At 37.8% G+C, this 20,263-nt stretch overlaps 1 protein-coding gene and 1 long non-coding RNA gene across 2 annotated transcripts; one reads left to right on the forward strand and one right to left on the reverse strand.

Annotated features, from left to right (window-relative positions):
- Positions 1–480: 480 nt before the first annotated feature.
- On the reverse strand, positions 481–5,288 carry LOC123470600. Its single transcript, XR_006644374.1, has 2 exons — positions 4,411–5,288; positions 481–4,143 (listed from the first exon to the last, which is right to left on the reverse strand). It is a non-coding gene; the product is annotated as an uncharacterized LOC123470600 (long non-coding RNA).
- A 718-nt stretch (positions 5,289–6,006) lies between these two features.
- Positions 6,007–10,938, forward strand: LOC116919235 (ornithine decarboxylase). Its single transcript, XM_045171045.1, has 5 exons — positions 6,007–6,280; positions 7,001–7,160; positions 7,243–7,678; positions 7,750–7,826; positions 8,453–10,938. Exons 3-5 carry the CDS (start codon positions 7,450–7,452, stop codon positions 9,710–9,712), a joined length of 1,566 nt encoding a protein of 521 aa, XP_045026980.1. The 5' UTR covers positions 6,007–6,280; positions 7,001–7,160; positions 7,243–7,449; the 3' UTR covers positions 9,713–10,938.
- The last annotated feature ends 9,325 nt before the right edge of the window (positions 10,939–20,263 follow it).

The following is a 20,263-nucleotide window of genomic DNA, read 5'->3' on the forward strand; positions in this document are numbered from 1 at the left end:
TTTGTTTAAGGGAGTGGGTTTGCCCACCACCGGTGAAGGTGTCGTGGGATGCCGAGATTGAGATGGAAATGAAACGGAAGAAGGAAGCCAAACGCAAAACCAATGGAAGTCCAGCTACTACTCTTGATTTTCCCAGCACTCAGGCGTCTTTGCGCACTCCGCGCAATACAGAAAGCGCGTCGACAAGTAGCTCAGCTTCTTCACTAGCCGTGAAGGAAGTTAGCTTACCGGCTCCAGTTGAAGTGCCATCCCTACCTGCATCGACTAAAACTAGCTCGGCAGCTCAAGACCTTTTAGGATTAGGTATATTGATTCGTTATATTTTATATAGAACTGTAAAAAAAATCTAATTTAATTACGTTCAGATACGGCAATCAATAGCTCGTCTGGTAGTGATTTATTTGGTGGTCTCTTAACGACGACAGTACCAATCGCGACCAATAATAGCACGAACAACGTAATGGCAGGAGCATCGAAAAATGCCGACGAAGATAGTTTCTTCAACCAAAAAACACCCAGTACAACGGAAAAACGGACATTGGACAAAAATTCAATTATGGCATTGTATAACCAAAGTGGTACAAATGCGTCTGCTGCTGTCCCACCCATGCAAAACATGTTTGCCAGTCAAGGTAATACGTCATTCGTAAATGTGACAACCAATTAGATATTATCGTTTCCTCCTTCATGCATAGGACTTTATGCTGCTCCCCAAATGGCATTTATTGCTGCTCCCTCAATGAATCAAGCGGCATTTGCGTCTTCTCCCTCAATGAATCAAACGGCTATGATGGCCGGCAACTTTAATCCTCTAATGCAACAACAGCAACATGGCAACATGTTTTCTAGTCCAATGTTTTCAACGAACGGTGCAACACCCCAAACGGTAGTAGGAACACCTCAAATGGGCCAGCTCTCTCAGCAATTGAATGGATTGAATTTCGGCCCAGCCGTGCAAAATCCAATGATGCCTACTGCCAATGCTTCAAATCTAGTACCTGGTTAGTCCAAAAATGCTCACTCGTTCGTACGTCGCCATAGTAATTCACCTGCCAAATGGATTTAGGTGTGATGATGGGCAATATGTCCATGAGTCCTGCGATGACCAGCAACGGAAGCAGTCCGTATAACATGTTCCACGGAATGCAATCGGCCCCTCCACCACAACAGCAGCCAACCACCACAACGTTGTCCAACAATCTATGGCAGTAAAAGGTTTCATTTTCCTCAATCCAAGACCAGCGAGGAAAGAGAAAAAATAACCAAAGGTCTCCACCCCCAGGGTTTGTTTTCAATTTTCTTTTCTCTCTTTTGCGCTCTATCTCTCCAGAGTCCGATAGGATTTTCCACTCGTCGTTATAGCTGTCCAATTAGTTTCCGATCGTGGTTGTCGTCGGCGTAGTAGTTCATTTTTAAATATTAAATATTTTTTTTTCTTCTTCTTCTCGTCTTTCCTTTTTCTAACGCAAAACAAAAGAAAAAGCTAACAAAACAAAATCTTTGGTTAGGTATAATGGGAAGGGGATTTTTATTTTTATTTTTTTTCCCCGCACGTTCGCAGATATCCAGCAGAAGTACCCTACATTTACTTGGTCCCACATAAATATGTTGCGAAAAGAGAAAAACAAACCAGAAAACAAAATTATTGAGTTCCCATGATTGTCATCATGATGCTAAAAGTTCAATCAATCGATTTTTGCCCCTCCTCAAATATAAGACATTCCTTCTTACTTTTGTCAAAGAAGAGAATGATTCTATCACACACACGATATGTCGTGGTTCTTTTTTTTTTAAGTATATATAACAGTGATACCTGATACGAATGGATGAACTCGTGCGATTTCCCCCTCCAACAAACAAACAAAAAAAAAATCTTTAAATTGTTGTTTTGTGGCCGTTTCGCTCTTGCCTACTATCTCTGTTACTATTTACTCCCGCCATTATTTTCTTTTCATGTTTACGGCACGTTTAAAATTAGTTTTGGCTTTTCCCTTGATTTTTTTTTTACTTCTTGTCTATCGATTAGTTTTCTCGAACTGAAATTGATTCGAATAATAAGAATGAAACAGAACAAACGAATAATCATTTAAAAAGATATTTTGTGCGAAAATGTTTTTAGGTTCATACTAATAATATCCGGCAGACGACGGGATTCGATTTCTTTTTTTTTTTTTCAGGGCACGCGTGATTGTATTTCTTAGAACTTATTTTTCTTGTTACAATCGGTTTCAATTGCCGCCAGTCGTCTCGTCGGGTGTGATGGTAGACGGTCAGCCTTATTTATTTCCCGGCTGCTTCCGTTCCGATTCGTTTTCAGGTAACGCTTATATTTCACGACGTCAGCACTTTAAAGATATCCAGTATAAGGTGTAACCATTGTTATAAACTTGTATTTCTTTGCGTAGGTTTGCATTCATTCCACATGAAGTCGACTAGGTATTGGGCCGTTTTTTTTTTTTAATGATGTTGCACGTAGGTGTCGGGTCGGTGGGTGATTTGGTCTATTAAAGAAGGAATAATGACCGTTAGAGGCGCTTTTTTTTATATTTTCTTTTGTCCTGTTTCGGCTTTAATCGATCCAGCCTGTTAGGTCTGAATCAATACGCAAAAGAGAACATCTACTTGCTATTTGGTTGGCCGCGTCAAAAATAGACTTAAGTAACGTGGTTGTCACTAGTGACGGCGAGAAAAAGGAAGGTAAATATTGACATGGGTTGGAAGCGAGACCTCGTTTTTTTTCTTTTCCCGACAGTCGTTTGCAACATTTCCAAGCTATTACTGTCGCCGGACGTTTCAATTCTGTCGACCTTCACCCATTTATGTCCTGTATACGGATAGGTAGTAGCTTCTGTTAGCCAGACAGCCCTGTGCATATGGACTGAAGGATGTAACTAGACTTTTGCGTGCCTTGCCCATTGTTCTTTTTAACATGGACGTGTACTTCGGTGGGCAACAACTGCCGACGTGAGCTCTTGCCAAGAAAAAATTATTCAACGTGTCGCATGCCCATTCGTCCCTGATAATGGATTACTGATATGCCGTATTTTATCCTCGTTTTTTGTTCTTTTTTTTTTCTCGTTCGTCTACGGTTTGAATGTCAGGGTCGTTAAATTATCTACAGTGTGATGAGGGTCGTTTTAGTTGGCTGATAACAAGAGAGCTATGCTGCGCATTTAACCTTGTACTACAAATTATTTTTAATTCCGGTCATCGCAATTCGACTTCTTCGTCAGTAGATAATTTAATGATTACGTAGATCCCAAACAGAGTTTAGAGTGCTTTGAAATTTTAAAAAGGTTGTTCAATCTCAAGAGAGACTTGCACTGTTTGCCTATCAAAATACAATTTCCTTTAAGGTAAACTTTATTGGGTCAGCGACCGCACTCTTGTGATAATAGTTATCAAAAGAAGTTACTTCTGATGGGGGTAGAGAACTCGCAACTTCGATTTCCATAGCTAGGCAAGAAAAAGCATGGGGCAACTAGGATCGTTACCCAACTTACTGTATTTCATTACACAGTCCCACTGAAATTCGATTATCTGTGGCTGTTGGCAAACAAAGTTCTTAAACGTAAACAGGCGAGATGTGATATTATAAAAGAAAAAAAATGTTTGGACAATTTTTTTTATCTTTTATGGCAGGATTGAGGGGGGGGGTCGGTGAACCGACAAACGAGACGTGACCGAAAGAAGTTGGCGGCCATTTTTTTGTATTGCGTCCATTATGCAATTAAATCGACAAGTCTCGCTTTTTTAAATTCAAGCAAAAAATGACCATGGGTCATACTTGGAATTTTTGGGCGTATTACATCAAAAAGTATTGAAATATCAGCATATTGAATTGAATCCGAAATAAGAAACGAATCTCGAAGGGAAATGTTTGAAAGAGGCGGTTGTTGCCTTGTGTATGGAGCCGCAAGTTTCCTTTTGTATTCTCTTCGAGGTCGCCGTCACCTTGACTCGAATTTCAAAATTCAAGAAAAGACGGAGCTGGAAGGATCACCGCCAAGTCTCGTGATCACCGTTTTCTGACTGACATAACTGAATGATATTTATCGATTCCGTATGGAAATCAAGGCCAGTCTGATCACGATGTCTTGAAAATGGAAACGTCTACCATAGACGATAGAAGAGGTACGCCAACTACTTAAAGGCGGATAAAAATCAATCATAATAACATCGACGGATTGTGGGTTAATTAGAAAATAGCATGGAATCTTAGAATTTTGTTTGGACATTAAAATAAAAAAAGCCAACCCTACTGGATAAAACCGGAATTGTATCTATACCGGAATAGAAACAAAGAAAATTCCAGTGAGAACAGACGAGTGAGAAACGGATGAAATTGGGCCGTCGGACCCGGAGGAGACTTGAATTTCTCTCAAAAAGGAAAAGAAAAAGAAAGCTTACGGTCGGTGGCCTTTTTTTTTTCATCCTCCCCTTGATATATTGGACAGAAGATTTGAATGAATCAATCCCAAAGAGAGCAGAGTGCTATTATTCAAAAGTTAATTTCAGTAAAAACACTAAAGTTCCAGGTAGGGGGAATACGTTTTAAGCGGACGTCTGTACGTTTATTGTTGTTCCACTCTCTCTCCCCCTCTATTAATTTCTTCCAAGTCTTTTAAGACTTTCCAAAGGGACAGGGCTTAGTATAAACGATGGTAGTCTCCGGATGGATGGATTCCGGAGGGTGTTGCTTTAAAAGGGGAGATGAAGAAAAAAGACAAGTCAAGTAAGAAAAAATGGAGGGATGAAAAGAATTGTAGTAGGGGAGCGATTTGACCTTTGGACTAAAAAAGAAGCCGAAGAGAGGCAGAATGCCGGAGGGATGGATGGCCGTCTAGATTTCTTCCCTTCTTTTTCTACACCAATCAGCTGTTTGCTGAAGAAGTTGCTGCTGCTGCTGCCTCTTGTTTTGGTTCTCCTCTTGTGTGTTGTTGTCTTTGTTGTTGTTGGAGGTGGTTTTACCCGGACCACAGTATACTCACTCAGCTGGAACCGAAAATCCGCGCCGACCCAGTACAAACCAGTTCCAACCAAATCAAACTCGAATTGACTGGACAACTGAACACCCCCAGCCGACTACCCACCGAGCCTGAAATCGAATACTTTTTGATGCTATGTAACTTGAATCAAAACTTAAATGACTATTGCCCTCCTGATGATATTAACTTTTGTTTCAATTTATGGCAGCGTTGGATTTTGAACGTTACGTGCCACCTTTTCACCCAATAAGCGGATCACGTGACGCATTAAAGGTGCGTGCGCACCGCTCCGCAATTCGATACTGCCGCAGATTGATACATTCCATTGAAAGGATTTTCTGACGGGTACATTTCTTTATGTAAAAAAAAAAAATAAAAAAATAAAATAAAAGGCAAAGAAAAAAAAGTGAGACATTGTTGTCAGCAGTAATCAGTTTGCGTCATTTCCGCTTTGTTGTTCTCAATGTCCTGGGTAATCAAAAGGCGTCTGCTACCATGTTCTGAAATTTGCTCTGCGTCCTTCTGATTATATGTCGACATTTCGAATTTCGTCATCGACTGAAATTGTTTCTTACTTCAGACGCACAACAACGTTGGAAAATTACACAGCCGAGATGATTGTTCTGAATGAAATGACCCTCGGTTTTTCCCTCAATCAGCCAAATAATAACAGCCCACAGCTAGTGGTGCACTTGATGAAAATAATCAATCATTTCAACGTTGTTGCCAATCGAAATTTCCCATTCCGGGTTTGATTCGTGATTCAATTCTTTATTTACGTCATCTATTTTAATCCTAGTTAACAGTTTAAAACGGAAAACAGTTTATTTTAAAACTGTCGCGTCGTTCATATTGTCATGCCAGTCACACGTGCATTCGAATTCACCGCCAGATGTCCCGTCGTTGTATAAGAGAAGGTGGTGAAATAGAAACCATCCTCGTCGCCTCCCTAAACCACCCACCGCTTGCAGCCCCAAGCAGAAGGAAGGGGTCAAGATATAAAAAGGCAAGTGGGCGCGCGCTTGCGCTCCACAGTCAGTCTTTGGTTGGATTCCGGTTGCTACGCATAGTCGCGCGCAAGTCTCTCCTTTGCCAAAAAACTCATTTCAGTGTTTCTTTTAGTCGGCCATTGGTAACAGCGTCAGCACGATCACACCCAAGTTCTTTCCGTCGCCAACCCGTCGAACTGTCTCCAAACTGGGGGTTAATTCTCCTTTTGAGATTTTGTCCAATTCAACGTTTTGAGAATTCCGCCGCAAAGAGTTAAGCCCAACGGGTGCGCACCTAACAAGGTAAATAACTTGAAAAACAGTTTAACGTTATTAATTTTGTATTTAGTTTTTAAGTTCATATCGTTGATGTTGATTTCCAAAAATGTTTTCTCCATCTCTTGAGAATCTGCTTGTAGCAATGTTAGAAGTAGGCGTCAAGTCATTCCGCCATAGCAAATTCAGTATGGCGGGCCAGTAACCAAACTGGCTCGAACTGGCTCAAACCAGTCTATGTGCCTGTATCTTTTTTCAGTTAAGTCGAGAAAACAATATTCGCTTCGCTTTGCAGTGTTGGTTTCTCAGACGAAAAAAAAAATCAGCTTTTGAAATATGATATCGAAATTTTTAATTTTATTTTAATCTCGTGAGTCAAAATGCGTTCGTTACCAGCTGAAGCTGATCACAAGTGAACGTGGGTTTCGAAACGAAGCTTCTCACATTGAACATTGAACTTTGAAACGATGCCAAATCTTTTTCTTTTATCTTCCACGTCTCCCAGCGGTTTTTTTTTTCTTATTCTTCACATGCCAACTGTTTTTCTGTAAAAAGACACGTCCAGATTTAGATGGGAGCTACTAGAACAGTTAACCCGGCCAAAGTTCTAGCAGTTGTTTTGATTGATGTGCAGACGAACATAGTTTTTTTTCCCCCTACGCAGCCTTATTGAATTTGCATGTCTGTCATTATAAAATTGAGAACGCCCAGATAACTAACATTGCAATGTTTTCAATTGAAATCTAGGGTTGCAACTCGGGGCGTGTTAGGGTTTCATACTGGACCCGAACTAGCTGGCACATAGCATTGAATCGTGAACCTCCTTGGCCCGGTCCGGACACTTCAGAAACCTGATATCCACCTTAGGGCACTAACTGATTATAGTTGCCCAATTCTCAAGACTACAGTACGTATTTCTTTTATTTTTTTGCCACTTAATGTGTACGGGTTATTTATTTTTTTATTAACGATAAAAATTTTTATTGCAGATTGCGCGGAATACTACGGCATATCCTGAAAAGATTTTCATTCGGAACAGTCGATTCGATCTCGGCCTCTTTGGTTTTTTATATTATCTTGTTTAAAGAAAAAAGGAGCGGAGAAAATTAGTCGAGTTTTCTCTGCCCAGACTACACAACATCTCGTTCATCACAAACATTCAACAAAGAAAACTTGCAACCACAAAAAAAGAGAAAATGAAACCTGAAATGTTGTCAATGGTTGACGCATCGGCCGACTGCCAACTGGCCGATGGTGCTCCTAAAATTCACGTCCTGGAGCCGGGCAAAGAGAACTGGGACGTCATTCGTGACGTAGCGCACTCTGGCGTCCAAGAAGAAGCTTTCTACGTCTTGGATGTTGGCGATATCATCCGCAAGCACAAGGAGTGGAAGCTCAAAATGCCACGTGTTGCTCCCTTTTACGGTAATCATTTCATTTTCGCAATGGTCATTTCCCCAATACTAAATTCTTTTTAATATCTACACTTTTAACAGCTGTCAAATGCAACGATAACCGGACCGTGTTGGAGACTCTATCTTCGCTGGGAGCCTCATTTGACTGCGCCTCCAAGGTAGTAACGTGTTGCTTTTGGTTGTCTTGCGTGGAAACAAAAACGAGATCCCCCACCCCCAAAAAAATAGAGCCCGAGTTAAGAATATAGTACAATAGGCGACCTGATCTGGTCTTACCGGAGCGCCGGATTCTGACGTAACACCATCCTCTTGCCGGGGATAGATTGGAGGTTAGGGGGACCAACACCTATCCTCCAAAATGACCGGGGATGTTCTCGCTGATGAGGGCATTACTGGCTGGGCCAAATCGGAGGTCCTGATGACGACGATCAACGACTACAGTCGCCAAGACTTGCAGGAAAACAGTAATGCCCCTTCCTCCCCCAATCGATCCACACCGCCCGCGTGTTCCAACTGCGTTGCTAAACTTGCGGGTCCTGGTATCCATTTGCCGTTTATTCTGTCTACCACCACCTGTGTGATTGTCGCGGTTGTAACACACTCGAAAACTTCTTCACACACGTAATGACACGTAGTGAGAGGTAAGACGTCGTGCTCCAGTCATCCGTCGACGTTCTTAAAAAAAAAAAAAATGAAACACAAGCATTGAAAAAATCCTTTGTATTCATTTAATAACTGGAGTTTGCTAATGAATCTTGTATGTTTGTTTCTCTTCCCTATGTAGAGTGAAATTGCCAAAGTATTGGATTTGGGAGTGGAGACGGACCGCATCATTTTTGCTAATCCAGCCAAGCAAGTGTCGCATATTCGCTATGCCTCGTCCGTCAATGTTCGAGCCATGACGTTCGACAATGAGAGCGAGCTCTACAAGGTCAAGGAACATCATCCCACGGCCAAAATGGTTTTGCGCATTCGTTGCGATGCAAAACGCGTTCAATGTCCGCTGGGCATCAAGTTCGGCGCGTTGCCTAAGGATGCACCTCGTCTGGTAGCTCTGGCCGCCAAATTGGGCGTAGATTTGATCGGCGTTAGCTTCCACGTTGGATCTGGTTGCGATGAACCTGAAGTCTTTGATCGCTGCATCGTCATTGGTCGTCAGATTTTCGATCTTGCTGCCCGCGAATATGGCATCAACATGACTTTGCTCGACTTGGGTGGCGGATATCCAGGCAATCGCGGTTCTTCTATCAACGCCATTGCTGCCATCGTCAATTCGGCCTTGGATCGTCACTTTCCCGAGGGCTGCGGTGTGGACATCATCGCCGAACCTGGCAGATACTACGTGGCCTCGGCCTTTACATTGGCCACTCGCATTCACGGTCGTCGTCAGCTGACCAATGACGAAGAAGATGCTGATGGGCCTCAAACACCGACCAACACGTCGTATTTCTATTACATCAACGACGGTGTTTACGGCAGCTTTAACTGCATGCTTTACGATCACGCTGTGGTGACCCCATTGCTCCTGGAGCCCCGTCCAGGTCCTGATTTCTGCTGCAACATCTGGGGTCCCACGTGCGACGGTTTGGATCGTGTCGCCACCAACGCCCATTTGCCGCTGATGGACGTTGGCGATTGGTTGATTTTTGAAGATATGGGCGCCTACACTTTGGCCGCTGCTGGATGTTTCAACGGTTTTCCCGTTCCCAAGGTTTATCCTGTGGTCCAGCCACACACTTGGTTCTTCCTCAAGGATCGCGTCCCCTACACCGAATCGCATTTCGTTATGGGTTCTCCATCGCCGGCACCAGCTGCAGATCTTTTGCCCAAAATGTCGTGCGCCATGGAAATGTACGCTAGCAACAGCAATAACAACGGTAACCATCTTCTTATGCCGTCGTCTGTTTGCTCGTCTTCAATTGATGCGGAAGATCCATCGATATCGGATGCCGTGTCTACTTCGTCGGATGGCGACGCTTCCGACGCGTACGGGGACTCTGCTGATTTCTTGGCCGATTTGCTTGACGTCACCTCGGTGATGTAATAATCACGCGTGAGAAAACATAAAACACAAGCAAGAATCAGAAGAGAAACTGACCAAAACTTGTTCTTTTTGGCTTACATTTTTTTTTCGTTTTAATTTCAAGTCCTTCCTGACCCACCAAATCCGCTTTTCTTTTCTTTTCTTTTTTTTTAAGGCGATCCAGTCATCGCTTGCATTTCACCGTCTAAGAAATTTTTCTCCTAAAATACCAAAAGCGTCAGTTAGTCCAGATAATGTTTTTTTTTCTTTTATAATTTTTTTTTTGTTAAAAAAGAAACAACTTTTCTTGCTAAACTTTATGGGTTTTTCTTGTCTCGTGTTTGTTATGTCTTGTTTGGAAACCCCCTCTCACGCGCGCCTTCTTTTCTTCTAATTTTCTGAAATGAAATGCCGGACCAAATACTAAGACGTTACAACAGAAAATTTCAAAGCCAAGAATTACCGTTTACAAGGGAAGAGTTCGTAGAGAAATGGACCAACTAAGCAAGAAAAAAAAAGTCGAAATCGTTTTGTTCAGACATTCCTCTACACTACCAAAAGTATCAAACGACTGGGCAAAAAGATTTCGACGCGCCAATTTTCCCATTTGAAAGAGTAAAAAAAAAAAAAAAAAAGATAAAATTCTTCCTTCCCTTCAATCGAACATTTCTCTCATATTCAACTCAAATTCGTATTTTTCAAATGAAGAGAAGATGCGCATTACTAGGGGTTTAAGTGTATTATTTTCTTTTTTGCTTATTGTCTATTTTAGATGTTCCACAATGGTTTGATTACCCGTAACATACAGCAATTGGGGCTATTCTTGCTTTCAAAATTTTAAGTTTTTATGGTAATTATTAATATAAAATTCTAGCTATATTCCTTCAACAATAGAAGAATGTCTCGTTCAAAACGAAGGGACGGCTTCTGAAGAAATAGTATTTGCTGTCTCTTCATCTTCCTTTTGCATTGGATCTGTTTCGGACTCAGCCATTCAATTTTCTATTGACCGAAGCGAGCATCTTCAATACAAAGTGTAAGAACAGTAAAAAAAAAAGAAGAAAAAAAGGAATAAAGCAAGTTTTTTTGTTTCTAATGTCGGATCTTTCCCCTCAACTATTCTGAATTGTGTTAGATTTTTCCTTGTTTCTGCGCCCACTCCCCTCCCACCGTCAGTGTCAGCGATCGATGTAGTGGAGGCAATAACAAGAAACGTATACCAATACAGTCTGTGTCTATGGCGCAAATGGAATTATGCTTTTTAAGGAAGGAAAAGACATTTTTAAGTAATAAACGTGAAAAATGTTGAACAGGAGCGTGACTTCAATCAGTCGTCACGTGGACGTTTGCGAATGTTCTTAAAACACGTGGATGGATTTTTCTCTTGAAATTCTTCAACATACAGTACGTTGATTTCGGGCAATGTGACTTATGAAAGGCGGACGTGCCGTAAGTGTCACGTGGGTGTATCAATCGCTGACGCCGAAGATAGTCCATGATCTCTCCATCCATCAGGAGCCTCTTCATGCTCATACGGCTGTTCAATGGCTTCCGCCTACTGATACCTACCAAAATATCGATCCAAGCACCACGCTCTGATTCACAGTAAGCTTTATTTGTACTGTGTAATCTCTTTCCACAATCTGCGTGAAAGCGTTTAATTCATACAGGAAAAACAACTTGAATGAGAACTGAATTAAGTTGAAACTAAGACGTTAAATGGAGTTACATTAACGCTGACATTTATTATATTACATTGTGACCTTCTGTCAATGTTTATTCGAATGAGTCTACATTGATGAATAGCGAAAGCGTAATTGCCCAGGAATCTAGTCGTAAAAACAAAGACCAAAATATTTTTCTCTGCCAATCAAATTTGGTTCAGTGGGTTAGCTTTGATCAAATTCCAAGTTAATATTCTATTGTTTTTGTTACCTTTGTTGAACCTAAAAATAAGGCCGAAAACATAAGCCCGATTTTTTTGTCAATTTTGTATTTTTAAAATAACTTCAGTGTAGTATATAAAAAAGGTCGTTTGGATTCAAAATTTTACGAGAATATCGGAAAGTAGCTTCGCTTTCTCGTGGGACCAACAATTTGTGAAATAAACCTTAAAAAATGGTATCAAAGGTTGCGCGCTAGCACGCTCTAGCGCTATCGCGATACAGTACAATTATTAAAAGTATTTCATAAACGGATCATTTGACAAGAAAACGATTTAGTTTTTTAAAATCAGCATTCAACTTTGAGTATTAGACATGATTTTCAGCGAATTCCAAGAGATTAGGTTTTTTGCCGATTTTGACAAAAATGAGAAGGGTATAGCCTTCCTACTTTTTCAATTTTGACAAAATTCTGGATCTGGCCAGAAACATATGGTTTCGATTCAAAATTTAACAGCAATCATGAAAATCGACTTCATTTTGATGTGGGACTTATAGTTTTTAAGTAATTGGAACTCAAAATGGTTGAATTCCAAACCCATTTCATTCCGTTTTACTCAAAAATTGCACAACTAATAGGAAAACTAAGATTTTACCCAAAACCACCTATCAAATTTGGTTCAGTGTGTTAGCTTTGATCGAATTCCAAGTTAATATCCTATTGTTACCTTTGTTGAACCTAAAAATAAGGCCGACAACATAAGCCCGATTTTTTTGCCAATTTTGTATTTTTAAAATAACTTCAGTGTAGTATATAAAAAGGTCGTTTGGATTCAAAATTTTACGAGAATATCGGAAAGTAGCTTCGCTTTCTCGTGGGACCAACAATTTGTGAAATAAACCTTAAAAAATGGTATCAAAGGTTGCGCGCTAGCACGCTCTAGCACTATCGCGATACAGTACAATTATTAAAAGTATTTCATAAACGGATCATTTGACAAGAAAACGATTTAGTTTTTTTAAAATCAGCATTCAATTTTGAGTATTAGACATGATTTTCAGCGAATTCCAAGAGATTAGGTTTTTTGCCGATTTTGACAAAAATGAGAAGGGTATAGCCTTCCTACTTTTTCAATTTTGACAAAATTCTGGATCTGGCCAGAAACATATGGTTTCGATTCAAAATTTAACAGCAATCATGAAAATCGACTTCATTTTGATGTGGGACTTATAGTTTTTAAGTAATTGGAACTCAAAATGGTTGAATTCCAAACCCATTTCATTCCGTTTTACTCAAAAATTGCACAACTAATAGGAAAACTAAGATTTTACCCAAAACCACCTATCAAATTTGGTTCAGTGTGTTAGCTTTGATCGAATTCCAAGTTAATATCCTATTGTTACCTTTGTTGAACCTAAAAATAAGGCCGACAACATAAGCCCGATTTTTTTGCCAATTTTGTATTTTTAAAATAACTTCAGTGTAGTATATAAAAAAGGTCGTTTGGATTCAAAATTTTACGAGAATATCGGAAAGTAGCTTCGCTTTCTCGTGGGACCAACAATTTGTGAAATAAACCTTAAAAAATGGTATCAAAGGTTGCGCGCTAGCACGCTCTAGCGCTATCGCGATACAGTACAATTATTAAAAGTATTTCATAAACGGATCATTTGACAAGAAAACGATTTAGTTTTTTAAAATCAGCATTCAATTTTGAGTATTAGACATGATTTTCAGCGAATTCCAAGAGATTAGGTTTTTTGCCGATTTTGACAAAAATGAGAAGGGTATAGCCTTCCTACTTTTTCAATTTTGACAAAATTCTGGATCTGGCCAGAAACATATGGTTTCGATTCAAAATTTAACAGCAATCATGAAAATCGACTTCATTTTGATGTGGGACTTATAGTTTTTAAGTAATTGGAACTCAAAATGGTTGAATTCCAAACCCATTTCATTCCGTTTTACTCAAAAATTGCACAACTAATAGGAAAACTAAGATTTTACCCAAAACCACCTATCAAATTTGGTTCAGTGTGTTAGCTTTGATCGAATTCCAAGTTAATATCCTATTGTTACCTTTGTTGAACCTAAAAATAAGGCCGACAACATAAGCCCGATTTTTTTGCCAATTTTGTATTTTTAAAATAACTTCAGTGTAGTATATAAAAAAGGTCGTTTGGATTCAAAATTTTACGAGAATATCGGAAAGTAGCTTCGCTTTCTCGTGGGACCAACAATTTGTGAAATAAACCTTAAAAAATGGTATCAAAGGTTGCGCGCTAGCACGCTCTAGCGCTATCGCGATACAGTACAATTATTAAAAGTATTTCATAAACGGATCATTTGACAAGAAAACGATTTAGTTTTTTTAAAATCAGCATTCAATTTTGAGTATTAGACATGATTTTCAGCGAATTCCAAGAGATTAGGTTTTTTGCCGATTTTGACAAAAATGAGAAGGGTATAGCCTTCCTACTTTTTCAATTTTGACAAAATTCTGGATCTGGCCAGAAACATATGGTTTCGATTCAAAATTTAACAGCAATCATGAAAATCGACTTCATTTTGATGTGGGACTTATAGTTTTTAAGTAATTGGAACTCAAAATGGTTGAATTCCAAACCCATTTCATTCCGTTTTACTCAAAAATTGCACAACTAATAGGAAAACTAAGATTTTACCCAAAACCACCTATCAAATTTGGTTCAGTGTGTTAGCTTTGATCGAATTCCAAGTTAATATCCTATTGTTACCTTTGTTGAACCTAAAAATAAGGCCGACAACATAAGCCCGATTTTTTTGCCAATTTTGTATTTTTAAAATAACTTCAGTGTAGTATATAAAAAAGGTCGTTTGGATTCAAAATTTTACGAGAATATCGGAAAGTAGCTTCGCTTTCTCGTGGGACCAACAATTTGTGAAATAAACCTTAAAAAATGGTATCAAAGGTTGCGCGCTAGCACGCTCTAGCGCTATCGCGATACAGTACAATTATTAAAAGTATTTCATAAACGGATCATTTGACAAGAAAACGATTTAGTTTTTTAAAATCAGCATTCAATTTTGAGTATTAGACATGATTTTCAGCGAATTCCAAGAGATTAGGTTTTTTGCCGATTTTGACAAAAATGAGAAGGGTATAGCCTTCCTACTTTTTCAATTTTGACAAAATTCTGGATCTGGCCAGAAACATATGGTTTCGATTCAAAATTTAACAGCAATCATGAAAATCGACTTCATTTTGATGTGGGACTTATAGTTTTTAAGTAATTGGAACTCAAAATGGTTGAATTCCAAACCCATTTCATTCCGTTTTACTCAAAAATTGCACAACTAATAGGAAAACTAAGATTTTACCCAAAACCACCTATCAAATTTGGTTCAGTGTGTTAGCTTTGATCGAATTCCAAGTTAATATCCTATTGTTACCTTTGTTGAACCTAAAAATAAGGCCGACAACATAAGCCCGATTTTTTTGCCAATTTTGTATTTTTAAAATAACTTCAGTGTAGTATATAAAAAAGGTCGTTTGGATTCAAAATTTTACGAGAATATCGGAAAGTAGCTTCGCTTTCTCGTGGGACCAACAATTTGTGAAATAAACCTTAAAAAATGGTATCAAAGGTTGCGCGCTAGCACGCTCTAGCGCTATCGCGATACAGTACAATTATTAAAAGTATTTCATAAACGGATCATTTGACAAGAAAACGATTTAGTTTTTTAAAATCAGCATTCAATTTTGAGTATTAGACATGATTTTCAGCGAATTCCAAGAGATTAGGTTTTTTGCCGATTTTGACAAAAATGAGAAGGGTATAGCCTTCCTACTTTTTCAATTTTGACAAAATTCTGGATCTGGCCAGAAACATATGGTTTCGATTCAAAATTTAACAGCAATCATGAAAATCGACTTCATTTTGATGTGGGACTTATAGTTTTTAAGTAATTGGAACTCAAAATGGTTGAATTCCAAACCCATTTCATTCCGTTTTACTCAAAAATTGCACAACTAATAGGAAAACTAAGATTTTACCCAAAACCACCTATCAAATTTGGTTCAGTGTGTTAGCTTTGATCGAATTCCAAGTTAATATCCTATTGTTACCTTTGTTGAACCTAAAAATAAGGCCGACAACATAAGCCCGATTTTTTTGCCAATTTTGTATTTTTAAAATAACTTCAGTGTAGTATATAAAAAAGGTCGTTTGGATTCAAAATTTTACGAGAATATCGGAAAGTAGCTTCGCTTTCTCGTGGGACCAACAATTTGTGAAATAAACCTTAAAAAATGGTATCAAAGGTTGCGCGCTAGCACGCTCTAGCGCTATCGCGATACAGTACAATTATTAAAAGTATTTCATAAACGGATCATTTGACAAGAAAACGATTTAGTTTTTTTAAAATCAGCATTCAATTTTGAGTATTAGACATGATTTTCAGCGAATTCCAAGAGATTAGGTTTTTTGCCGATTTTGACAAAAATGAGAAGGGTATAGCCTTCCTACTTTTTCAATTTTGACAAAATTCTGGATCTGGCCAGAAACATATGGTTTCGATTCAAAATTTAACAGCAATCATGAAAATCGACTTCATTTTGATGTGGGACTTATAGTTTTTAAGTAATTGGAACTCAAAATGGTTGAATTCCAAACCCATTTCATTCCGTTTTACTCAAAAATTGCACAACTAATAGGAAAACTAAGATTTTACCCAAAACCACCTATCAAATTTGGTTCAGTGTGTTAGCTTTGATCGAATTCCAAGTTAATATCCTATTGTTACCTTTGTTGAACCTAAAAATAAGGCCGACAACATAAGCCCGATTTTTTTGCCAATTTTGTATTTTTAAAATAACTTCAGTGTAGTATATAAAAAAGGTCGTTTGGATTCAAAATTTTACGAGAATATCGGAAAGTAGCTTCGCTTTCTCGTGGGACCAACAATTTGTGAAATAAACCTTAAAAAATGGTATCAAAGGTTGCGCGCTAGCACGCTCTAGCGCTATCGCGATACAGTACAATTATTAAAAGTATTTCATAAACGGATCATTTGACAAGAAAACGATTTAGTTTTTTAAAATCAGCATTCAATTTTGAGTATTAGACATGATTTTCAGCGAATTCCAAGAGATTAGGTTTTTTGCCGATTTTGACAAAAATGAGAAGGGTATAGCCTTCCTACTTTTTCAATTTTGACAAAATTCTGGATCTGGCCAGAAACATATGGTTTCGATTCAAAATTTAACAGCAATCATGAAAATCGACTTCATTTTGATGTGGGACTTATAGTTTTTAAGTAATTGGAACTCAAAATGGTTGAATTCCAAACCCATTTCATTCCGTTTTACTCAAAAATTGCACAACTAATAGGAAAACTAAGATTTTACCCAAAACCACCTATCAAATTTGGTTCAGTGTGTTAGCTTTGATCGAATTCCAAGTTAATATCCTATTGTTACCTTTGTTGAACCTAAAAATAAGGCCGACAACATAAGCCCGATTTTTTTGCCAATTTTGTATTTTTAAAATAACTTCAGTGTAGTATATAAAAAGGTCGTTTGGATTCAAAATTTTACGAGAATATCGGAAAGTAGCTTCGCTTTCTCGTGGGACCAACAATTTGTGAAATAAACCTTAAAAAATGGTATCAAAGGTTGCGCGCTAGCACGCTCTAGCGCTATCGCGATACAGTACAATTATTAAAAGTATTTCATAAACGGATCATTTGACAAGAAAACGATTTAGTTTTTTAAAATCAGCATTCAATTTTGAGTATTAGACATGATTTTCAGCGAATTCCAAGAGATTAGGTTTTTTGCCGATTTTGACAAAAATGAGAAGGGTATAGCCTTCCTACTTTTTCAATTTTGACAAAATTCTGGATCTGGCCAGAAACATATGGTTTCGATTCAAAATTTAACAGCAATCATGAAAATCGACTTCATTTTGATGTGGGACTTATAGTTTTTAAGTAATTGGAACTCAAAATGGTTGAATTCCAAACCCATTTCATTCCGTTTTACTCAAAAATTGCACAACTAATAGGAAAACTAAGATTTTACCCAAAACCACCTATCAAATTTGGTTCAGTGTGTTAGCTTTGATCGAATTCCAAGTTAATATCCTATTGTTACCTTTGTTGAACCTAAAAATAAGGCCGACAACATAAGCCCGATTTTTTTGCCAATTTTGTATTTTTAAAATAACTTCAGTGTAGTATATAAAAAAGGTCGTTTGGATTCAAAATTTTACGAGAATATCGGAAAGTAGCTTCGCTTTCTCGTGGGACCAACAATTTGTGAAATAAACCTTAAAAAATGGTATCAAAGGTTGCGCGCTAGCACGCTCTAGCGCTATCGCGATACAGTACAATTATTAAAAGTATTTCATAAACGGATCATTTGACAAGAAAACGATTTAGTTTTTTAAAATCAGCATTCAATTTTGAGTATTAGACATGATTTTCAGCGAATTCCAAGAGATTAGGTTTTTTGCCGATTTTGACAAAAATGAGAAGGGTATAGCCTTCCTACTTTTTCAATTTTGACAAAATTCTGGATCTGGCCAGAAACATATGGTTTCGATTCAAAATTTAACAGCAATCATGAAAATCGACTTCATTTTGATGTGGGACTTATAGTTTTTAAGTAATTGGAACTCAAAATGGTTGAATTCCAAACCCATTTCATTCCGTTTTACTCAAAAATTGCACAACTAATAGGAAAACTAAGATTTTACCCAAAACCACCTATCAAATTTGGTTCAGTGTGTTAGCTTTGATCGAATTCCAAGTTAATATCCTATTGTTACCTTTGTTGAACCTAAAAATAAGGCCGACAACATAAGCCCGATTTTTTTGCCAATTTTGTATTTTTAAAATAACTTCAGTGTAGTATATAAAAAAGGTCGTTTGGATTCAAAATTTTACGAGAATATCGGAAAGTAGCTTCGCTTTCTCGTGGGACCAACAATTTGTGAAATAAACCTTAAAAAATGGTATCAAAGGTTGCGCGCTAGCACGCTCTAGCGCTATCGCGATACAGTACAATTATTAAAAGTATTTCATAAACGGATCATTTGACAAGAAAACGATTTAGTTTTTTAAAATCAGCATTCAATTTTGAGTATAAGACATGATTTTCAGCGAATTCCAAGAGATTAGGTTTTTTGCCGATTTTGACAAAAATGAGAAGGGTATAGCCTTCCTACTTTTTCAATTTTGACAAAATTCTGGATCTGGCCAGAAACATATGGTTTCGATTCAAAATTTAACAGCAATCATGAAAATCGACTTCATTTTGATGTGGGACTTATAGTTTTTAAGTAATTGGAACTCAAAATGGTTGAATTCCAAACCCATTTCATTCCGTTTTACTCAAAAATTGCACAACTAATAGGAAAACTAAGATTTTACCCAAAACCACCTATCAAATTTGGTTCAGTGTGTTAGCTTTGATCGAATTCCAAGTTAATATCCTATTGTTACCTTTGTTGAACCTAAAAATAAGGCCGACAACATAAGCCCGATTTTTTTGCCAATTTTGTATTTTTAAAATAACTTCAGTGTAGTATATAAAAAAGGTCGTTTGGATTCAAAATTTTACGAGAATATCGGAAAGTAGCTTCGCTTTCTCGTGGGACCAACAATTTGTGAAATAAACCTTAAAAAATGGTATCAAAGGTTGCGCGCTAGCACGCTCTAGCGCTATCGCGATACAGTACAATTATTAAAAGTATTTCATAAACGGATCATTTGACAAGAAAACGATTTAGTTTTTTTAAAATCAGCATTCAATTTTGAGTATTAGACATGATTTTCAGCGAATTCCAAGAGATTAGGTTTTTTGCCGATTTTGACAAAAATGAGAAGGGTATAGCCTTCCTACTTTTTCAATTTTGACAAAATTCTGGATCTGGCCAGAAACATATGGTTTCGATTCAAAATTTAACAGCAATCATGAAAATCGACTTCATTTTGATGTGGGACTTATAGTTTTAAGTAAGTAATTGGAACTCAAAATGGTTGAATTCCAAACCCATTTCATTCCGTTTTACTCAAAAATTGCACAACTAATAGGAAAACTAAGATTTTACCCAAAACCACCTATCAAATTTGGTTCAGTGTGTTAGCTTTGATCGAATTCCAAGTTAATATCCTATTGTTACCTTTGTTGAACCTAAAAATAAGGCCGACAACATAAGCCCGATTTTTTTGCCAATTTTGTATTTTTAAAATAACTTCAGTGTAGTATATAAAAAAGGTCGTTTGGATTCAAAATTTTACGAGAATATCGGAAAGTAGCTTCGCTTTCTCGTGGGACCAACAATTTGTGAAATAAACCTTAAAAAATGGTATCAAAGGTTGCGCGCTAGCACGCTCTAGCGCTATCGCGATACAGTACAATTATTAAAAGTATTTCATAAACGGATCATTTGACAAGAAAACGATTTAGTTTTTTAAAATCAGCATTCAATTTTGAGTATAAGACATGATTTTCAGCGAATTCCAAGAGATTAGGTTTTTTGCCGATTTTGACAAAAATGAGAAGGGTATAGCCTTCCTACTTTTTCAATTTTGACAAAATTCTGGATCTGGCCAGAAACATATGGTTTCGATTCAAAATTTAACAGCAATCATGAAAATCGACTTCATTTTGATGTGGGACTTATAGTTTTTAAGTAATTG

Source organism: Daphnia magna, linkage group LG3 (assembly GCF_020631705.1).
Source record: "Daphnia magna isolate NIES linkage group LG3, ASM2063170v1.1, whole genome shotgun sequence".
In the NCBI taxonomy this organism is placed as follows: domain Eukaryota; kingdom Metazoa; phylum Arthropoda; class Branchiopoda; order Diplostraca; family Daphniidae; genus Daphnia; species Daphnia magna.